We start from the raw sequence: 20,357 nt of genomic DNA on the forward strand, positions 1-20,357 counted from the left end.
CAGTCATAGCAAATTAGCGTAAAATTCCAAGCATAAAAACTGAAATTCTACGAAGACACCTTCACCTCGATGAATTTTGCCTTGGTATGAGTATAATATGGACAATGGAATTTCATTACTCATGATTAAATACGATCTCAGCTGAAAATGAACTCGCAGTTCGAGGAAACTGACGCCTCTGCGATAATTTAGACCATATTAGAGCATTAATTTCTTCCTTGAAAATCTATAAGTCTCTTATTAAATTAATTAGGAAAGTATGGAAGTAGACACGTATGAATATTTTGTCTTTTAGGCTTAATTTGGAATGAGAAAAATACGTCGTGCATGGGAATAAGTGACAGAATCTTTCATAAATTTCGTAGCAAAATTAATTAAAATTAACATCAAGCGTTCAAAATTTTACGAGGATAGGGATATCACGTGAATGTAATACTGTTTGGATGGTCTGAGATATGGGCGTTGGATTCGTTTAGAATCAATTAAGGTGGATGAAGTGGAATCAGTAAGAAACCTTATTAATAACTACGCCCATTAATCACGAATTCCATGTTACATGGACGGATATATACGTCTGACCTGGGACTTATTGATCTATTAACAGGCGAAGCCACGAAATAATCTTATTCTACATTGTAGTCTTCTTTAAAACGGAACTTGAGCCACCACTGGCCATTGATGCCGGTGAAAAAGAAAAGGAACACTTTTTTCGATCTAAATGGTTCTTTGCTATTTCTTGCGATCATTTGTAATCTTACTTACGTATAATATCCTTAATAAAATAAAATGTGTACGTACATGATTGATATATAGTGCTCAATTCACATAATTCACCATGATACTGAATCCTTAGAATGCAACGAGTATTACCTAATAAAACTAACTGTAGTGAAGTACTTATAATATTTCCCTATTATCCTGTAATATCAAACAATAAACTCTAAAGCGAAATTTCTCACAGATCTCTCTACGTTAACATTAAAACTCTCCAGTCGCCAAAAGGTCGCGAGGAAAGAAGATAGTGGGAGGAAAACGAGACGAAAACTGTGGAGCGGGAGACGTTTTGTTCAAAAATAAAGTGATGAATAATAATGAGGTCTTTTTTAATGACGCCATTCTTCAGAAAGACGGCTTTAGATACGATAATTAAAAATGCCTCCAGTCTCTCCCCTCGACCACAAGAGGTATGGAGAGGAAAGAGGTGGAGATAAAATGTAATGCACGTATTTAGAACGCTACCTATAGCTCACATCATCATACCAACCGACTTCAAACGAAATACCTCGCTCATTATATTCTATAAAAGGGTGCTTTTTTAAACAAATGAAAAGGGGGAAGAATTTTTCCTTTGTCGCAATTTTGATACAAACGGATCTCATGACTCTCACGCTGGAATTGAAAGTCGGAGCCGACCTCGGAGAAGAAGTTGCGTCCAAAAGAATTTACGTGGCTCACCAAGAGCACGGAAAAGGTACCGGGAGGATTATTTTTGGATGAAAAATAATATGAGCGTTAAAACTCACAAGGAACGGTTAAGTACATGTTGTTAGATCGAATCAGTCCAACCATTGCAGATAAATCACCATATCGTCAATAGCTCAAGAAATCGCTTTCATGTCGAAGAAAGATACTTCTGAAACCGAATTATTAAAAAACCTATGCACAAAAAAATTTATATTACAAGAAAAATCGAGCAAAATGTCTGCTGTAAAATCTCTGTAAGTTACAGATAATGGCAGTGGGTGTTATGTTGTGGAATTTACGTTAATATTACACGTAAAATCCATTTAATGTAGAAGAAAGATGCACTTGAAACCGAATGCTGGAAAAATGCTGTTCACAATCATTTCAAATACCAAGAAAACTCCAGCAAAATTTCTTTTAGAAAACATCTCGAGGTTATGATTACTGATATGAGGTGTTATTTTGTGGAACTTATGTTAATAGTACTCGCAAAACTTCTTAAATGTCGAAGAAAGATACATTTAAAAGAGAATGATAAAGAAGCTACTCACAGTCATTTCAAATACCAAGGAAACTCCAGCAAAATTTCTTATTGAAAACATCTAGCAGTTAAAATCAATGGCATTTCGTGTTACGCTGCGGAAGGTAGTATCTATAATTACAGAAATCAATGTAATTTCTCCAATGGTATTTTCCATATTGAAGACAACTGGAACCAGAGCAGATGATAAGGCCGAAGGCGTTTAAACTAGGCATTAACCCTTAGCACCCATGAAGATAGCACCGTGAGGATAGGCTTTTTTGCAATTCTTTTACATTTTTGGTTTTCCTAAATGAAGATTCAAATTTGTGGGTATTTGAACGCATTTGGTTAACTTGTAATAAATAAAAGCTCTTTAAATATTTTCCCTTTCATTTATAAAACAATATTAACGCATATTAATAGGCAAATTTCTTCATTAATACTTTAAATAATTTTTCTTCAAACCGAAGAAACCGAAAAACAAGAAAAAAGGTGTAGAGAAAGTGTGCGACATTTTTGATAAAATTTTAATTCCGTACAATCTATTTCTCTTGAATTGAAAACTCAATTAGCCAGTACCCTCGCATCAGCAATTAACGCAATTTGGCAACCATTCCAATTGACAGTTTTTTCATATAAACTGTTAGAGCAAATGTAGACGATCGATTTTAGTATCTTGCGTAGCGTGGGGAATTTGAAAAGCTTGACTTAGCTCCACCATTCTGTTTCGTGACTCGGATAGCGATGCCTAGCAATCTGAATGGTAATTACCTCAGTTCCAAAGAGCGACCGATAGGCGTGGTACGAACTTTCTACCATTTGCATCTAAAAGCAAATAGCCTCCCTTTCCACAATATCCAGAGAGATTAGCCTAATACCTCAGGCTGGCTGCGTAACGCATAATGAGGAGAAAACGATAGCCCTTTTTGGCGAGATTATTTGTAAGTGTAGACCACCTCAAGAGCTAATTATTTGCTTCTTCGTAAGATATTCTCCTGGCGGGAACGAAGCATGCAATCGAAAGAGAAGAATGAAAACATGACAGTTTACGCATATAGAATGTCAATTATCATTAAAATATTTTACCATATGAGACAAGTAACCATGGAGAATATATAGTAGAGAAGAGGTTCAAGACGTAAAAGAAAAAAATTATTAATTCCCATAGTAAAAGAGTTGAATTGGGCTATAATATGATTTTTTTATAAATTTGCAGCAAGAATGTTGGATAGTGCTAGTAAAGTGGTACAAGAGTGGCATAATTGATTACTAAAAAAAAGCGAAATATGCTTGCGTTAATCACTTAAATTACTAATTGAGTAATCCTTTCACTAACAATACTTCTTCTGCTATTACCTGAAGATGATGCATTGAACGTCGAAATTGATTGTACAGAAATTGTACAGAAAAGTTACTTTAAGTGTTCAGAAACGGTAACCTTTTGTTTTATTTCATTTTAAAGCCAAGGTTTTATTATTATCAGTAATAATGCATCGTGTTTACATCGATATTTTCGTGGAGAATAACTTTTATTTTCCATTTCCCTGGGAACAAGAGAGGATAATTTTGGGAAAAAAATTTAACGCGTGAATTACACTGAAACTGAGGTAGAACTGATTCCTTTTTTTCATTATTACTAGGCCATCAAAATGTTCAAACTGGAGATCCCTACCCCAACTGACAATCTGATTCGATTATTACGATTTATTGATCATTTACGACGTGGAAAAAAAACAGAAATGGATAAAAACGGACATTAATGCGATCCGACAAAGGAGCTATGTCAAATCAATCGGTTAATAAGGGCATTCTAGAATCCGTGAGTATTTCATTAACTTCCTCACAGAACGGAAGGTATTTAGGGCATTCGTCTAGGTGGAAAGACGATGAAAGGAGTTGAGGTTAAAGAGTAAATGAGGGGGATATTTGAGGAAAAAAGGGAGGGAATTTGAATGAGGATCGTATAGGTAAGCAATTAATTTATACATCCATGTATAAAAACTTTAGAGCACGATTCCAAATATTGCTGACTCATAACGATCGAAAGCCACGTTGATTTTTAAAGAGAGGTAGATTGATTTTTGAGGGAAGATTGAATATACTAATCGAAACTGTAAGAGAAAAATTCTCGTTGTACATTCAATCTAGCTGTTACAGACCGTGGATTCCATTGTTATATCATTATCGAGATAACCTTGATTTCGTGCTATCACATAAGCGATGAAATTCGCAGTAAATAATTTCATACCCATTACCCATTTCATACCCATACCCCTGCTGTCTCACATATATTTTTAGATAAGAAAGTAATATCGTCTTTCTTTGATGAACGAACGTTCACGAGCCACTCCCCACTCCTTGCCATTTCACTCAGTGGCGTAGGAATCACACTGAATAGGGGCCCCGCGGGGGAGTTTTCCTGGTTACAACCCTCCCCCCTTCAGCCTTTATTGCTTTATTTTATATATATTATACACTTTATTTTAATACATTATATATTAAAATAATATCATATAATAATATTATATATATATATATATATATATGCATATAAATTCACAGGTAAGGAAAGAAAGGGAAAGGAACATGGAATAGAAAAAGGACAAGGACAACGGTGCTGTGGTAGATGGAAAAAGCCAGAAATCAGAGGGTAAAAATGCGGCCTGACTGGTATATATATAATATATATATATATATATATATATATATATATATATATATATATAGGAACTTCTTCTTGCCCTAGGGTGGGCACACAAAAAAACTTAGAAATTGACAGAAAAACGAAAAATAAAATAAAAGTGAGGAACTTACGGGGAAAGGTTGTTTTTACAAATTTTCGATGGGACGCAGCCCATCTTTCTCAAGTGAGAAGAGGAAGGAAAGTGAGGAAAGGGCATAAGGAAGGGTGCAAGGGAGAGGGCTAAGATGGAGGGAGGAAAAACGGTGGACGGGGATTGGAGGTTCTTTCTAATGGGCGCGGTTGATTCCTGGACCAGAAAACGCACGGAAAGCCCATATGCATGCCTGTTCCAAGTCCTTCAGCTCTAGGGGGGTGGTAGATAGGGGAGGGAGGCTAATATTCCCACTTTATAGCATTGGTCAAACATAGCTTTGTGGGTTCTATCCGACGCCAAAGGTCTCATAAGAAGCTTTCCTCGCTTATCCTATCCTTCTTCCACCTAGGCATCTCTTTGCCCGTACGTCTGGTGAACCCTCCGCCCCCGCCTCCTCCTCTTCACAGCTTCAAACCTGACCTATCAGTGATTTACAACATTCCTCCCCCACCGCCACCCCACGCCAAGGTCCACAAGCGAGTCCATATGTGCGATTCACGCCCAGGGCCTACCGATGAGCCAGCCTCTGCTACCACGGAGGAACCCCAGGAAGAGAGTGTAGTCAACCTTTCTTCCACCCCCCTTTCTCCTGACCAGCTCTCTCTCCTCCACAAAGGGCTTTCTTTCTGCCCCACGCCGAAAGTAAACCCCATTCACATTCTGAAAGATACACTCCAGTTCTGCCGTAAACTTAAGTGGAAATTCTTCTGGGAGACCCACCCTAACCCCACCCAACATTCTTCTACCGTCCATAGTGCACTGACGAGATTTAAGCCTCCTTCTTCGCACGAACCCAAACCTCTTCCCTCCAATCATCCTATTGAAATTTTCAGTAATCTCCTCCTCTCTAAATTTTCGGACAAATCTTTCATTAAATCAATTAAACCTAGGGACAATCTTTCGCGAACAGAAAAGCTGGCATTAAATTCCCTCATCCGTAACCCGGACATCGTCATCACTCCGTCAGACAAAGGGTCTACGGTGGTCATGATGAATGCGGCTGACTACAACAACGAGGCGCTTAGGCAATTGTCCGACGCTTCGGCGTACCAACCCATCCCTGCTGATCCCAATCCCCAATACCGAGAGAAGATTCTTTCTTTCCTCGAGGAAAACGGACCACATGAAGGACTAACAACCCAAGACATCGCATTACTATCACCTTCCAACCCCCGAAGCCCTCATTTTTACATACTACCTAAAATACACAAAGCTAATAATCCCGGCCGTCCGATAGTTTCTTCCATTCAATCTCCCACAGAACGAATTTCCGCTTTTGTTGACCATTACCTCCAACCCATAGTGCACTCTCTTCCCTCATACATTAAAGACACGTATCACTTCCTCCAACGCCTTCACTCGACCACCCTTCCTGGAGACAAAGACGTCATAATGGCGACCATCGACGTCACATCTCTTTACACCTCCATACCACACACAGAAGGTCTCTCCGCTCTCGAACACTTCCTTGAGCAGCGCTCCACTCCACAGATTCCGAGCACAAAGTTTCTCGTCGACCTCTCCGAGATGATATTGAAACACAATTCATTCTCGTTCAATAACAATCACTACACACAGTCTAAGGGGTGCGCTATGGGGAGCCGGTTCAGTCCGTCCTATGCCAACCTTTTTCTTGGCCGTCTAGAACAGTTTTTTCTCTCCCAATACCCACTCACACCCACCCTTTGGGTCCGATATATAGATGATATCTTTCTTTTGTGGCCACATGGCATGGAATCCCTAATCACTTTCATCTCCTGCCTCAATTCATTTTCATCTGTAAATTTTACTTCATATTCCTCCTCCACTCATGTCACATTCCTTGATGTAGACATCTTTCTCACAAAAAATAAATTTCACACATCTGTACACATTAAAAACACAAACAAACAGCAATATCTACACTACAATAGCTGTCATCCGACACATACAAAACGCTCCCTCCCTTTTTCTCTTTCCATCCGTGGTCACAGAATATGTAACAATCCAGACTCCCTTAATAGATTCCTTTCAAATTTACACCATGCTCTCAGGAGAAGGGGTTACCCGGAACCCCTCCTCCGGAATAAGATCCGAAAAAAATCATATGTCCCGAAAAAACTAGGCGGGGACAATTCGTCGCAGTTTCTTTCTCTCTGTACGACCTTTTTTCCGGGCGTGGACGTATTGCGTAGGACCCTAAAAGACCTTTTCCCCATCCTCTCAGACAACACAACCACTTCCAGATTTTTCCCGCGATGCCCTTCACTCGTTTTTAAAAGACCACCAAATCTGGCCAGCATCTTAAAAACAACCAAACCACTGCCCAAACAAAGTACCTATATTAAACCACAGCCCTCGCCCTGCAACCGTGCAAGATGCAAAACTTGTCACATCCTCATCACCGAACCCCTTCCCGATCAATTCCTTGCCTTCCCTCTCCCCTCTGTGTCGGACATTTCTTGCACAACAAAAAACATTGTGTATATACTGTTGTGCCAGAAATGCCCCGCTTTTTATATCGGCTTATCCACCACTCCCCTTTGCATCCGAATGAACGGGCATCGCTCTTCATGCAATAGCGTTTCTTCTGTTTCTGCTTCCCTTCCAGTCGCCGTTCATGCTTCCTCCCACAAAGCTATGTTTGACCAATGCTATAAAGTGGGAATATTAGCCTCCCTCCCCCCATCTACCACCCCCCTAGAGCTGAAGGACTTGGAACAGGCATGCATATGGGCTTTCCGTGCGTTTTCTGGTCCAGGAATCAACCGCGCCCATTAGAAAGAACAACCAATCCCCGTCCACCGTTTTTCCTCCCTCCATCTTAGCCCTCTCCCTTGCACCGTTCCTTATGCCCTTTCCTCACTTTCCCTCCTCTTCTCACTTGAGAAAGATGGGCTGCGTCCCATCGAAAATTTGTAAAAACAACCTTTCCCCGTAAGTTCCTCACTTTTATTTTATTTTTCGTTTTTCTGTCAATTTCTAAGTTTTTTTGTGTGCCCACCCTAGGGCAAGAAGAAGTTCCTTTACATTATTTATAATGCTCGTGTGAGTTTATTTCAAACGTGTGTATATATATATATATATATATATATATATATATATATATATATATATATATATATATATTTATTATTATTATTATTATTTATTATTATTATTTTTTCAATGTGAGTGTTTCTTTTTTGTGTCTCTGTGTTTATCGTTATTAACTTGAACTATTTATATATATATATATAAATATGTGGCCGATCGAGGCGAACGAACAAAAATTGTACTACTAAAACATAGACACACGTAAAAAAAGGGACACTCACAAATAAACGTTCAGACGTTTCAGCGGATTGATCCGCTATCCTCAATGCTGAAGGTGAAATTGAGGATAGCGGATCAATCCGCTGAAACGTCTGAACGTTTATCCGCTAAGCTCAGCCCCGCCGAGGTTTCTGTCCTCAACCGCGGACTCTCTTTCTCCCCAACGCCTAGGATTAACCCCACCACTCTTCTCACGGACATTTTGCATTTTTGCCGAAACCTTCGGTGGAAGGTTTTCTGGAATTCCCACACAAGACAACAGGCGCCGGAGGGTATTCAAAATGCCCTCCACAAATTCCGCTCCCCTTCCTCTCACCAGCCCAAACCTCTTCCTCCCCACCACCCGCTTGAAATTTTTATCAACTGTCTCCTCTCTAGGGCTTCGAGTGAATCTTTCCTACGCTCCCTCCACCCGCCGCCAAACCTGTCCCCCTCGGAGTCCGCCGCCATCAGAAAACTCCAAAAAAACCCCAACATAGTGATTACCTCGGCCGACAAAGGCTCCACTGTCGTTGTACTTGACACCAGTGACTACATATCAGAGTGCAACCGACTACTAGGAGACCCTTCCTCCTACTCCCCTCTCTCATCAGATCCTACCTCTGATTTTCACACAGAATTGAACGCCCTACTAAAAACAAAAGCTCCCTCCGAGGGCCTAAGCCAGTCAGACATTTCCCTTCTCTTACCAGATCACCCCACTTCGCCATCTTTCTACATCCTTCCAAAAATTCATAAAGCGAATAACCCAGGCCGCCCCATAGTTTCCTCTCAAAACTCTCCCACGGAGCGCATTTCGGCTTTCGTTGATTTCTATCTCCAACCCTTCGTTCAGTCCCTTCCATCATACATCAAAGATTCCCATGACTTCCTTTCTAGACTCAATTCCATTTCCCTCCCCCCAAATCAGCCCATTATCATGGCCACTATTGATGTAACCTCACTTTACACTTCAATCCCTCATTCTGAGGGACTCGCTGCTCTCCGCCACTATCTTTCATTACGACCCACTCCTCAAAACCCTAGCACTGAATTTCTTCTTGATCTTTCCCATTTCATTCTCACCCACAATGCCTTCTCTTTTAATAACAACCACTATCTGCAAATCTCCGGCTGTGCTATGGGAAGTAGGTTTAGCCCTTCCTATGCAAATCTCTTCCTCGGCCTGTTCGAAGAAAATTTCCTATCAAATTACCCTCTAAAACCCCTCCTTTGGCTCAGATACATTGACGACATATTTATTCTCTGGCCGCATGACATCAATTCCCTTAACACCTTTGTCTCTTCGCTTAACTCTTCCGCCTCAGTTTCTTTCACTTCTTCCATCTCTAACACTAACATCACTTTCCTAGATGTGGACATTCTTCTTTCCGAAAATAACAAATTCAAGACATCTGTCCACATCAAAGCCACCAACAGACAGCAATACCTCCACTATGACAGTTGCCACCCACCACATACCAAACGTTCAATCCCTTTTTCTCTCTCCGTCCGTGGTCACAAAATCTGCAACAACCCCGAAGACCTCGAGAAGTTCCTTTCCAATCTACACACTTCTCTTCTACGCCGCGGGTATCCCGATAAACTGTTAATCAACAAAATTAGAAAAAAACCCTACAGGTCCGATAAACCCCGTGCGGAAAAGAATTGCTCTCCATCTCTTCTCACCACTTACTTCCCCGGTGCTCATGCCTTACAGGACATCCTGAAGGACTTGTACCCCATTCTCTCCAACCACAAATCCACCTCACAAATTTTCCCCTCTCTTCCACGGATCACGTATAAGAGACCACCTAACCTCAGCACCATCTTCAAAGCCACCCGCCCCCTTCAAAAATTGAATTCAGCCCCCACTACCCCACCCTCACCGTGCAACCGTCCTAGATGTAAAACCTGTAAAATTCTCTCTCCACCCCCAGCCTCTTTCCTCTCCAAACTAAAATTCCTCCCGATATCTCCTTCCACCACCTGTACCTCCACCAACATCATATACCTCCTTCAATGCAACTTCTGCCCCGCTTTTTATATAGGCCTATGCACTACCCCTCTCAATCTCAGAATTAACAATCATCGCGCCTCCTGTTGTCCATCTTCCCCCCACTCCTCTCTACCAGTTCCCACACATTGTCTTTCACATGATTCCATTTTCAATCAATGCTACAAAGTATCCATTATTGCCTCCCTCCCTCCCACCGACTCCGCCCTCAACCTCCACACCCTCGAATTGGCGTGCATTTGGCACTTTCAAGCCAATAGTTTCCCGGGTTTGAACGTTGCATCCTAACCCCTATTCCTAACTCCCCCCTCCCCATACACCTCTCCCCTTACCCCTCTTTTTCCTTTTTCCAACCCTCTCCTTTCCTCACCATTCATTCTTCAGCTGACGAAGAAGCCGGAAGTGCTTCGATAGCTTCAAGTTTATTTATCCAATGTGAGTGTTTCTTTTTTGTGTCTCTGTGTGTATTGACATTAACTTAAATTATTTATATTACGTGCCACGTGCATTTCGGATTTTCCAATACATTGTGTATATATATATATATATATATATATATACTACTTCATTCATTCACACGACGCCTTAAGCGCAAATATGCATATAAATTCCTGCTATCGTGTGAGTGTGTATCTTTCCTTTCATCCTTGTGTCCTCGTCCATTCCTTCTGCTGGTGAGTGGTGAGCAGCCCCAGTGCCATCTATTGGTTACTCTTGTGGGCCAAAGCAAAGGGAGTTTACTGTATATAAACCCCCGCCGAAATCATGGTGAATCTAAGCGTCCTGGTAGCGCAACTGGTAGAGCACCTGGCCGGCAACCAGGAGGTTCTGGGTTCGAGTCCCAGTCAGGCCGCATTTTTACCCTCTGATTTCTGGCTTTTTCCATCTACCACAGCACCGTTGTCCTTGTCCTTTTTCTATTCCATGTTCTTTTCCCTTTCTTTCCTTACCTGTGAATTTATATGCATATTTGCGCTTAAGGCGTCGTGTGAATGAATGAAGTAGTGTATCGGCCATATTGGCTTATTTCACTTGGGCTCAGCGTGCCCCGAAACGCATGTTCCTGTCTCTTTCCTGCTATCGTGTGAGTGTGTATCTTTCCTTTCATCCTTGTGTCCTCGTCCATTCCTTCTGCTGGTGAGTGGTGAGCTGCCCCAGTGCCATCTATTGGTTACTCTTGTGGGCCAAAGCAAAGGGAGTTTACTGTATATAAACCCCCGCCGAAATCATGGTGAAACTAAGCGTCCTGGTAGCGCAACCGGTAGAGCACCTGGCCGGCAACCAGGAGGTTCTGGGTTCGAGTCCCAGTCAGGCCGCATTTTTACCCTCTGATTTCTGGCTTTTTCCATCTACCACAGCACCGTTGTCCTTGTCCTTTTTCTATTCCATGTTCTTTTCCCTTTCTTTCCTTACCTGTGAATTTATATGCATATTTGCGCTTAAGGCGTCGTGTGAATGAATGAAGTAGTGTATCGTCCATATTGGCTTATTTCACTTGGGCTCAGCGTGCCCCGAAACGCATGTTCCTGTCTCTTTCCTGCTATCGTGTGAGTGTGTATCTTTCCTTTCATCCTTGTGTCCTCGTCCATTCCTTCTGCTGGTGAGTGGTGAGCTGCCCCAGTGCCATCTATTGGTTACTCTTGTGGGCCAAAGTAAAGGGAGTTTACTGTATATAAACCCCCGCCGAAATCATGGTGAAACTAAGCGTCCTGGTAGCGCAACCGGTAGAGCACCTGGCCGGCAACCAGGAGGTTCTGGGTTCGAGTCCCAGTCAGGCCGCATTTTTACCCTCTGATTTCTGGCTTTTTCCATCTACCACAGCACCGTTGTCCTTGTCCTTTTTCTATTCCATGTTCTTTTCCCTTTCTTTCCTTACCTGTGAATTTATATGCATATTTGCGCTTAAGGCGTCGTGTGAATGAATGAAGTAGTGTATCGTCCATATTGGCTTATTTCACTTGGGCTCAGCGTGCCCCGAAACGCATGTTCCTGTCTCTTTCCTGCTATCGTGTGAGTGTGTATCTTTCCTTTCATCCTTGTGTCCTCGTCCATTCCTTCTGCTGGTGAGTGGTGAGCTGCCCCAGTGCCATCTATTGGTTACTCTTGTGGGCCAAAGTAAAGGGAGTTTACTGTATATAAACCCCCGCCGAAATCATGGTGAAACTAAGCGTCCTGGTAGCGCAACCGGTAGAGCACCTGGCCGGCAACCAGGAGGTTCTGGGTTCGAGTCCCAGTCAGGCCGCATTTTTACCCTCTGATTTCTGGCTTTTTCCATCTACCACAGCACCGTTGTCCTTGTCCTTTTTCTATTCCATGTTCTTTTCCCTTTCTTTCCTTACCTGTGAATTTATATGCATATTTGCGCTTAAGGCGTCGTGTGAATGAATGAAGTAGTGTATCGGCCATATTGGCTTATTTCACTTGGGCTCAGCGTGCCCCGAAACGCATGTTCCTGTCTCTTTCCTGCTATCGTGTGAGTGTGTATCTTTCCTTTCATCCTTGTGTCCTCGTCCATTCCTTCTGCTGGTGAGTGGTGAGCTGCCCCAGTGCCATCTATTGGTTACTCTTGTGGGCCAAAGCAAAGGGAGTTTACTGTATATAAACCCCCGCCGAAATCATGGTGAAACTAAGCGTCCTGGTAGCGCAACCGGTAGAGCACCTGGCCGGCAACCAGGAGGTTCTGGGTTCGAGTCCCAGTCAGGCCGCATTTTTACCCTCTGATTTCTGGCTTTTTCCATCTACCACAGCACCGTTGTCCTTGTCCTTTTTCTATTCCATGTTCTTTTCCCTTTCTTTCCTTACCTGTGAATTTATATGCATATTTGCGCTTAAGGCGTCGTGTGAATGAATGAAGTAGTGTATCGGCCATATTGGCTTATTTCACTTGGGCTCAGCGTGCCCCGAAACGCATGTTCCTGTCTCTTTCCTGCTATCGTGTGAGTGTGTATCTTTCCTTTCATCCTTGTGTCCTCGTCCATTCCTTCTGCTGGTGAGTGGTGAGCTGCCCCAGTGCCATCTATTGGTTACTCTTGTGGGCCAAAGCAAAGGGAGTTTACTGTATATAAACCCCCGCCGAAATCATGGTGAAACTAAGCGTCCTGGTAGCGCAACCGGTAGAGCACCTGGCCGGCAACCAGGAGGTTCTGGGTTCGAGTCCCAGTCAGGCCGCATTTTTACCCTCTGATTTCTGGCTTTTTCCATCTACCACAGCACCGTTGTCCTTGTCCTTTTTCTATTCCATGTTCTTTTCCCTTTCTTTCCTTACCTGTGAATTTATATGCATATTTGCGCTTAAGGCGTCGTGTGAATGAATGAAGTAGTGTATCGTCCATATTGGCTTATTTCACTTGGGCTCAGCGTGCCCCGAAACGCATGTTCCTGTCTCTTTCCTGCTATCGTGTGAGTGTGTATCTTTCCTTTCATCCTTGTGTCCTCGTCCATTCCTTCTGCTGGTGAGTGGTGAGCTGCCCCAGTACCATCTATTGGTTACTCTTGTGGGCCAAAGTAAAGGGAGTTTACTGTATATAAACCCCCGCCGAAATCATGGTGAAACTAAGCGTCCTGGTAGCGCAACCGGTAGAGCACCTGGCCGGCAACCAGGAGGTTCTGGGTTCGAGTCCCAGTCAGGCCGCATTTTTACCCTCTGATTTCTGGCTTTTTCCATCTACCACAGCACCGTTGTCCTTGTCCTTTTTCTATTCCATGTTCTTTTCCCTTTCTTTCCTTACCTGTGAATTTATATGCATATTTGCGCTTAAGGCGTCGTGTGAATGAATGAAGTAGTGTATCGGCCATATTGGCTTATTTCACTTGGGCTCAGCGTGCCCCGAAACGCATGTTCCTGTCTCTTTCCTGCTATCGTGTGAGTGTGTATCTTTCCTTTCATCCTTGTGTCCTCGTCCATTCCTTCTGCTGGTGAGTGGTGAGCTGCCCCAGTGCCATCTATTGGTTACTCTTGTGGGCCAAAGCAAAGGGAGTTTACTGTATATAAAACCCCGCCGAAATCATGGTGAAACTAAGCGTCCTGGTAGCGCAACCGGTAGAGCACCTGGCCGGCAACCAGGAGGTTCTGGGTTCGAGTCCCAGTCAGGCCGCATTTTTACCCTCTGATTTCTGGCTTTTTCCATCTACCACAGCACCGTTGTCCTTGTCCTTTTTCTATTCCATGTTCTTTTCCCTTTCTTTCCTTACCTGTGAATTTATATGCATATTTGCGCTTAAGGCGTCGTGTGAATGAATGAAGTAGTGTATCGGCCATATTGGCTTATTTCACTTGGGCTCAGCGTGCCCCGAAACGCATGTTCCTGTCTCTTTCCTGCTATCGTGTGAGTGTGTATCTTTCCTTTCATCCTTGTGTCCTCGTCCATTCCTTCTGCTGGTGAGTGGTGAGCTGCCCCAGTGCCATCTATTGGTTACTCTTGTGGGCCAAAGCAAAGGGAGTTTACTGTATATAAACCCCCGCCGAAATCATGGTGAAACTAAGCGTCCTGGTAGCGCAACCGGTAGAGCACCTGGCCGGCAACCAGGAGGTTCTGGGTTCGAGTCCCAGTCAGGCCGCATTTTTACCCTCTGATTTCTGGCTTTTTCCATCTACCACAGCACCGTTGTCCTTGTCCTTTTTCTATTCCATGTTCTTTTCCCTTTCTTTCCTTACCTGTGAATTTATATATATATATATATATATAAATAATGTAAAGGAACTTCTTCTTGCCCTGGGGTGGGCACACAAAAAAACTTAGAAATTGACAGAAAAACGAAAAATAAAATAAAAGTGAGGAACTTACGGGGAAAGGTTGTTTTTACAAATTTTCGATGGGACGCAGCCCATCTTTCTCAAGTGACATATATATATATATATATATATATATATATATATATATATATATATATATATATATATATATATATATATATATATACTCGTAAAAAATACAGTTTTAGTCTAAAAATCACGTTTACAGCATCAAAAATCCCAAAATTTTCCCTGACCCCCCTTGCTCCGGGGAGTTTTCCATACACCCCGGAAAGGCACCGAAATCTCCGCTAAACCCCCTCCTATTTCAAAATCCAGGCTACGCTAATGAACCCATTCCCCATGTGCTCTACCCAATGATACTTCTCCCCCCTTCCTCAGCTTTCCCATTCCACTCCCCCACTCATCCGAACTGTATAAGCACACCACCTAATTTCAACAATTTCACCTTTTACTTAAGAATGACCTGACGGTCGAAACGCGTCGTGCATTATGAAATAAAATTATGGAAAATTACCGTCTCTTCTTTTCATCAAATCAGGATGTCATTCTACTGCATCTCCGCCTCTGTTACTATTGTATGGATTAAGACTTCAGAATACAATTTGGGATATCTCGAATTATTCCATTTAAAATTCTTATGCAACGGCAAATGAAAGCGAACATTTTTCCGACCACTCGGCTATATTTCCATTGGTTCGAGAACCATTAAAAAAAAAAAAAAACATAAAAATCCTGCTGAACATAGTAAAAGGGATTCGTACACGAATTTTTCATGCTCGATTCAAGAACAAGCTTAAAATACCACCCTCTCCTAATCATCGTCTCTGATATAGCAATTCGTTTTTGGCACTTACGTGAAAGGAGAGAGATTGAACTGGAAATTTTCTTATGACAGTGTTCTCATCGTGTCGCCGTCCACCTAAATTGCTCACATCCTTCGAACTCTTTTCCCTTTTTGAAATTGCAAAGGAGACAAGAAAATATATTCGAGTCTCTTGTTTTCAATTAACACCATTGGCTCGATACACGAGCGGAAAGTTTTTCGTTCAATTTCGCGAGCGATAGGTTGGGTTTTTCTAAAAGTCTTACAATTCCAAGTGTTCATTTTTTCCTCGCATAACACGAGAATACCTTTCCACGTGCAATTTAAAAAATAGAAATAAACTGTAGGTTTAATTAAGGAACGTTACAAATAAAAGATGGAAATAAAACAGTTTACGATTCTACCTCCACACGCCGGTTAACCTCACACTCAAGTTAAATGGACAAGAGACTTGCCTTAATGGTAGACATGCCCACCAAAATTAAACTCACAACAATGACGTCATGGCAAAATTAGCAGAGCCGGAACGCACTTTTCTTAACATTTTCAAAGTAAAATATTACTGTGTTTTTTTTATTACAAGTTATAAATTACATTTTATTACAATTTTTTATTTTTTATTTATTTTTTTAATTTTTTTTCGCACTTCCCCGTAAACAGCACATTGCGGCCTTTATGACGGGTTTTCACAACACAAACATCCATGCCCTGGTTAGGGATCACCTAACCAGGTGGGATTCGAACCCACGACCTACGGATTGGCAGGCGAGGACTTTACCCCACCGCCACCGAGGCCGGCAAATAATAAACTTTTTTATAATAAACTTTAAATAATAACGTAAATAATGGTTATAATAACGTATGGTAACGTTAATAACGGAACGTAGATAACGGTTACAACCTATATATTATAAATTTTGAGGCAACAAGTATGATAAAAGAGTTATTTGAATATTATGTCGTCCGGAACCATAATTCAACTGACTCACCATGTATTCTTGTACATATTCGTCACCTAATACATTGTAAGAAACAAAAGTAAGGATGCGTAACTTCATTACCATGTTCTCAAGACCGTGTGATCAAATGTAAACGTAGCAAGGTGGACCTTGGATAAACATCATTAAATAGCGAAACTGGGTCACTGGTGCGGAACCATATGTTGTAAAGAATGACTGAAAAATATAATTCTAATTTATACGCATTTGTATGAAATTCTATCGTCAAATAGGATAAAGTTTCAATTACATGCGTAGCTACAGACCAAAAAATTTTTATTCCTAAAATATAACTCGACATCATAAGATCAAAATTTGAAATCTCCTGATCACAAAAGGCCGAGACACAACCATTCATTCATCCTATTATAATTCCTCTTTTCCTTCCTTCTGAAGACGAGATTCTATTCCTTATAATTTATTAATTGGATATGTATATGCTACAGGAAAAGAGGTCGCCTTTTTAACCGAATAAAGAAAATCGGTCAGATGGCAAATCCGGATGAGAAAACGCATGCATTCCCGCGTCAACGAACCAACAACAATAAGCTGGTTACCCAGGTGACCATCAGGGTAACAACTAGGTTGAAACACTGAGAGGATATCTGATCACGACACATTACGGAAAATTCTTTTTTTGCTGTCACAATTTAGCATTCAATTTAAGTGAAGGAGAAAAATGATGAGACATGGATAAAATCTGTTCAAAAATGAATTTAAAAAAAAGTTTCACGTTGAACTTAAATGAACAGCTTCCAATAAATTACATTCGCGAACGATTGAAGGTTTGATTGATTTCCAGCTGAGCCCCCATTAATGGAATGGGAGTGTTCCTCTTCCGGCGATCCAATTCACAGTGCGAAGACGTGAAAAAAAACGGAAAAAGTATAAAAAAAGGCATGCTCAACGAAGTCTTGCTCATTACGAAACGGTTTTAATTCACACCGGAGTCACCTATCCCATCCTCGCAATCAATCAAAAGAAATCCTCCAGGACAATTATGCCGAACGTTTATTTCCTGTCGAGCGCCCTGCGTGATTAAAGACAAAGCAAGGACGTCTTTCATCACAGCGCTCCGTGGAATAAAACTTTCATTTGTTTTATTCAAATTTCTCTTCCACCCCACCCAAGACTCACCTCATTTCTCGAAACCAACGCCCTCCATAATTCTTTTTTTTTATTTTTCTAGGCCGCGCATGAACGTTGGCGCGTGAAATCCTTCGCTCGCACTCCAGGTGTCGCCACTAATCACGCGCGAAAAGTTTTTGGCGCGATGAGGCAGCGGAGAGCGCCCCAGCGTGGAGGGGAAGAATAATAGGCGGTGAAAAAAATGAGGACCGCATGCGCACGTTAATGATGCTTTCGCCATCTATTATTACAGCCATTAGCTCAGGGCACAAAGAGTATGAATTCGTTTACCTTGAGTAGTCAGCGAGCTGACTTGGCTGAAATCAGACTAGGTACATACCACCGCTTAATTTCTAAAATCTTAGGTATCGGAACGCATACTCCAACATTTAACCCACACATGATATTTAAATATTAGCCCCCCCAAAAAACTTCCTATTTTTCAAAAGTTGTAATAAAAGTTACAGTGAGGAATCATGTTTTACCCAGTACAAAAAACGAAGACATTTTAAATACATTTTTATATACGGTATTACCGAATGAAGACAAATCGTATAATGTGGACGTACCATTGAAAAGTTTGGAGAACCTTGTCCTAGAGAAAAGCTGGCGCAGAACAGGCTGCGCGGCAAATCATTTTCTCCGTCGTGACGCCGAAAAGGATCATGGGAAACGGTTGTATAGGCGTCGGCGCGGGGTCGGGAAAATGAAGACACCGTAGCGGATGGCAAGAGCAGTGAAGACGGCGAGAGAGAGGGGAAAAAGTTTCCACTTTCATTTGCATAGAAGCGGGGGCGATTTTAAAACGCCGTGGGGTAATAAGAATCTCTCCTTGAAAGCTGTAATGGGTCGCTCATTACGAAGTCATAACATCTGCGGCGGTCGCCCAGTGGTGTGACGCACAGGTCTTTAAGGCAGTCTTATCTTTTTTTAAGAGAGAATTCACCCTTCTCGGTCCAGCTAACAGTAAAAATGAGAAACTCCCACCCCTGCCGTGTGCTGTATCTTCAGCCGTTGCTACCCTTCAGAAGGTCTCGATTTCACCCGACTAATGTCTTCTTTAGGCAAATAAACCTTCCCCCGCTCATTACCGCTTCGTTTCCACGAGAATTTTATTCTCCTCCATCGTTAACTCCTGAGGATAGTATTTTATATTTTTTAATAATCGTATAACTAACCGTTCGCTATGAGAGGGCACTCATTTTTTATATCAGTTAACGTTTGAGGAGTAACGTATGCAATCACATTAATGATGGACTGCAGCGCTACATTCAAATATCTGTACGACTGACTCTCCCAAGCTACAATGTCCGATTACACGTTGTCCTATGAAGTCTCATTCGCAGAATCTCACTCCGATATAACATGCTGTAGTTCCGAATGAATATGAACGAGTTCACAATTACTTACACCTCCATAACGCAGAATATACAAAGCTAAACTTTCCTCCGTTCAGTTTTGCTTGCATTTTAAAATTGACACCGAATGATACGTAACACCAATTGAGTTTCTTTGGCGGATAAATGGATGACAGGAATTAGCTCTATCAATCAAATATATTTACCAGTAAAAGGACTGTGTAAAATTCTTGTTTTCTCAAAAAAATCAATGAGCCTTACTAAATTTTCCCAATTAATACTTATTTTTATACAGAGATGACATAAAAAACACAGTTTTTAATCAATTCTTATCGTATGCTTACTAAGCAAACGTTTTAAACGGATCTCAAGGAATGACATCTATTTAACCATAGCGATGGAATCGTAGCATCCATGACGAGGGCCCATTTAAAAAAAGGCCCGAATTTCCAATCAGGGATCTATTTCGTAACACGGCGAATAGGTATTCCAAAACATATTTATAAAGATCTACTATTGCAGCTTATGACCTTCTATGAAAAAAAGCACGTAAAAATAAGACTTACAGCAAGGTTGATCGACGCAATACCGGACATGGTGGGTCAGGAGAGGCAGCTTCGAGATGAGATACGTAGGAGACACAAGATATGGATGGAGCGAGTACTTAGAGGGCAGGGGATGTTGAAATCAATGTTAGAGGGTAGTATGTACAGTAAACGAGGAAAAGTAAGGAAGAGAATAGGATTTTTAGATATGATGAAGGAGAGTAGGCGTTATTGTGAATTGAAGAGGGAATTATATGAAGGAAAAGGAGGCTGCCAGATTACTTCTAAATTACTCCATGGAATCCTACCTTAATCGGTAGAATACTCGAATATTAGAAGGCATGAGTGCATGAAGGTGTTTTGTCACATTCTAGCAAAAGTTGAGGTATTGCAAAAACATGTATAAAATGGACACATCAATCAAAAAATGATGTAAAAACATTCGATTCCAAGTGACAACGTAACACCAACTTCGTAAAAGGTATTACATGTAAAAAAAACTAGCCACAAATAATTTTCAAATTCAATTTTCCCGAAAAGTAGAATTTGCAAAATAACGCATTCATTTATTACTATAACACGGTTAAATTTGCGAAAAGTTCCTAAAATATCTTAACTGCTTCTTAACGATCGTC

The 20,357-nt window shown here is 41.5% G+C and overlaps 1 protein-coding gene across 1 annotated transcript in view; it reads left to right on the forward strand.

Moving 5' to 3' along the window:
• The first annotated feature begins 1,377 nt into the window (after positions 1–1,377).
• The window catches only part of LOC124163027 (PDZ and LIM domain protein Zasp-like), a 97,794-nt gene continuing 78,814 nt past the window's right edge, over positions 1,378–20,357 (forward strand). Inside the window, exons 1-2 of the mRNA XM_046539809.1 lie at positions 1,378–1,471; positions 5,174–5,509. Of these exons, the coding sequence (XP_046395765.1) occupies positions 1,378–1,471; positions 5,174–5,509 (430 nt within the window). The remainder of the gene's footprint in view (positions 1,472–5,173; positions 5,510–20,357) is intronic.

Source organism: Ischnura elegans, chromosome 7, assembly GCF_921293095.1.
Source record: "Ischnura elegans chromosome 7, ioIscEleg1.1, whole genome shotgun sequence".
NCBI classification, from domain to species: domain Eukaryota; kingdom Metazoa; phylum Arthropoda; class Insecta; order Odonata; family Coenagrionidae; genus Ischnura; species Ischnura elegans.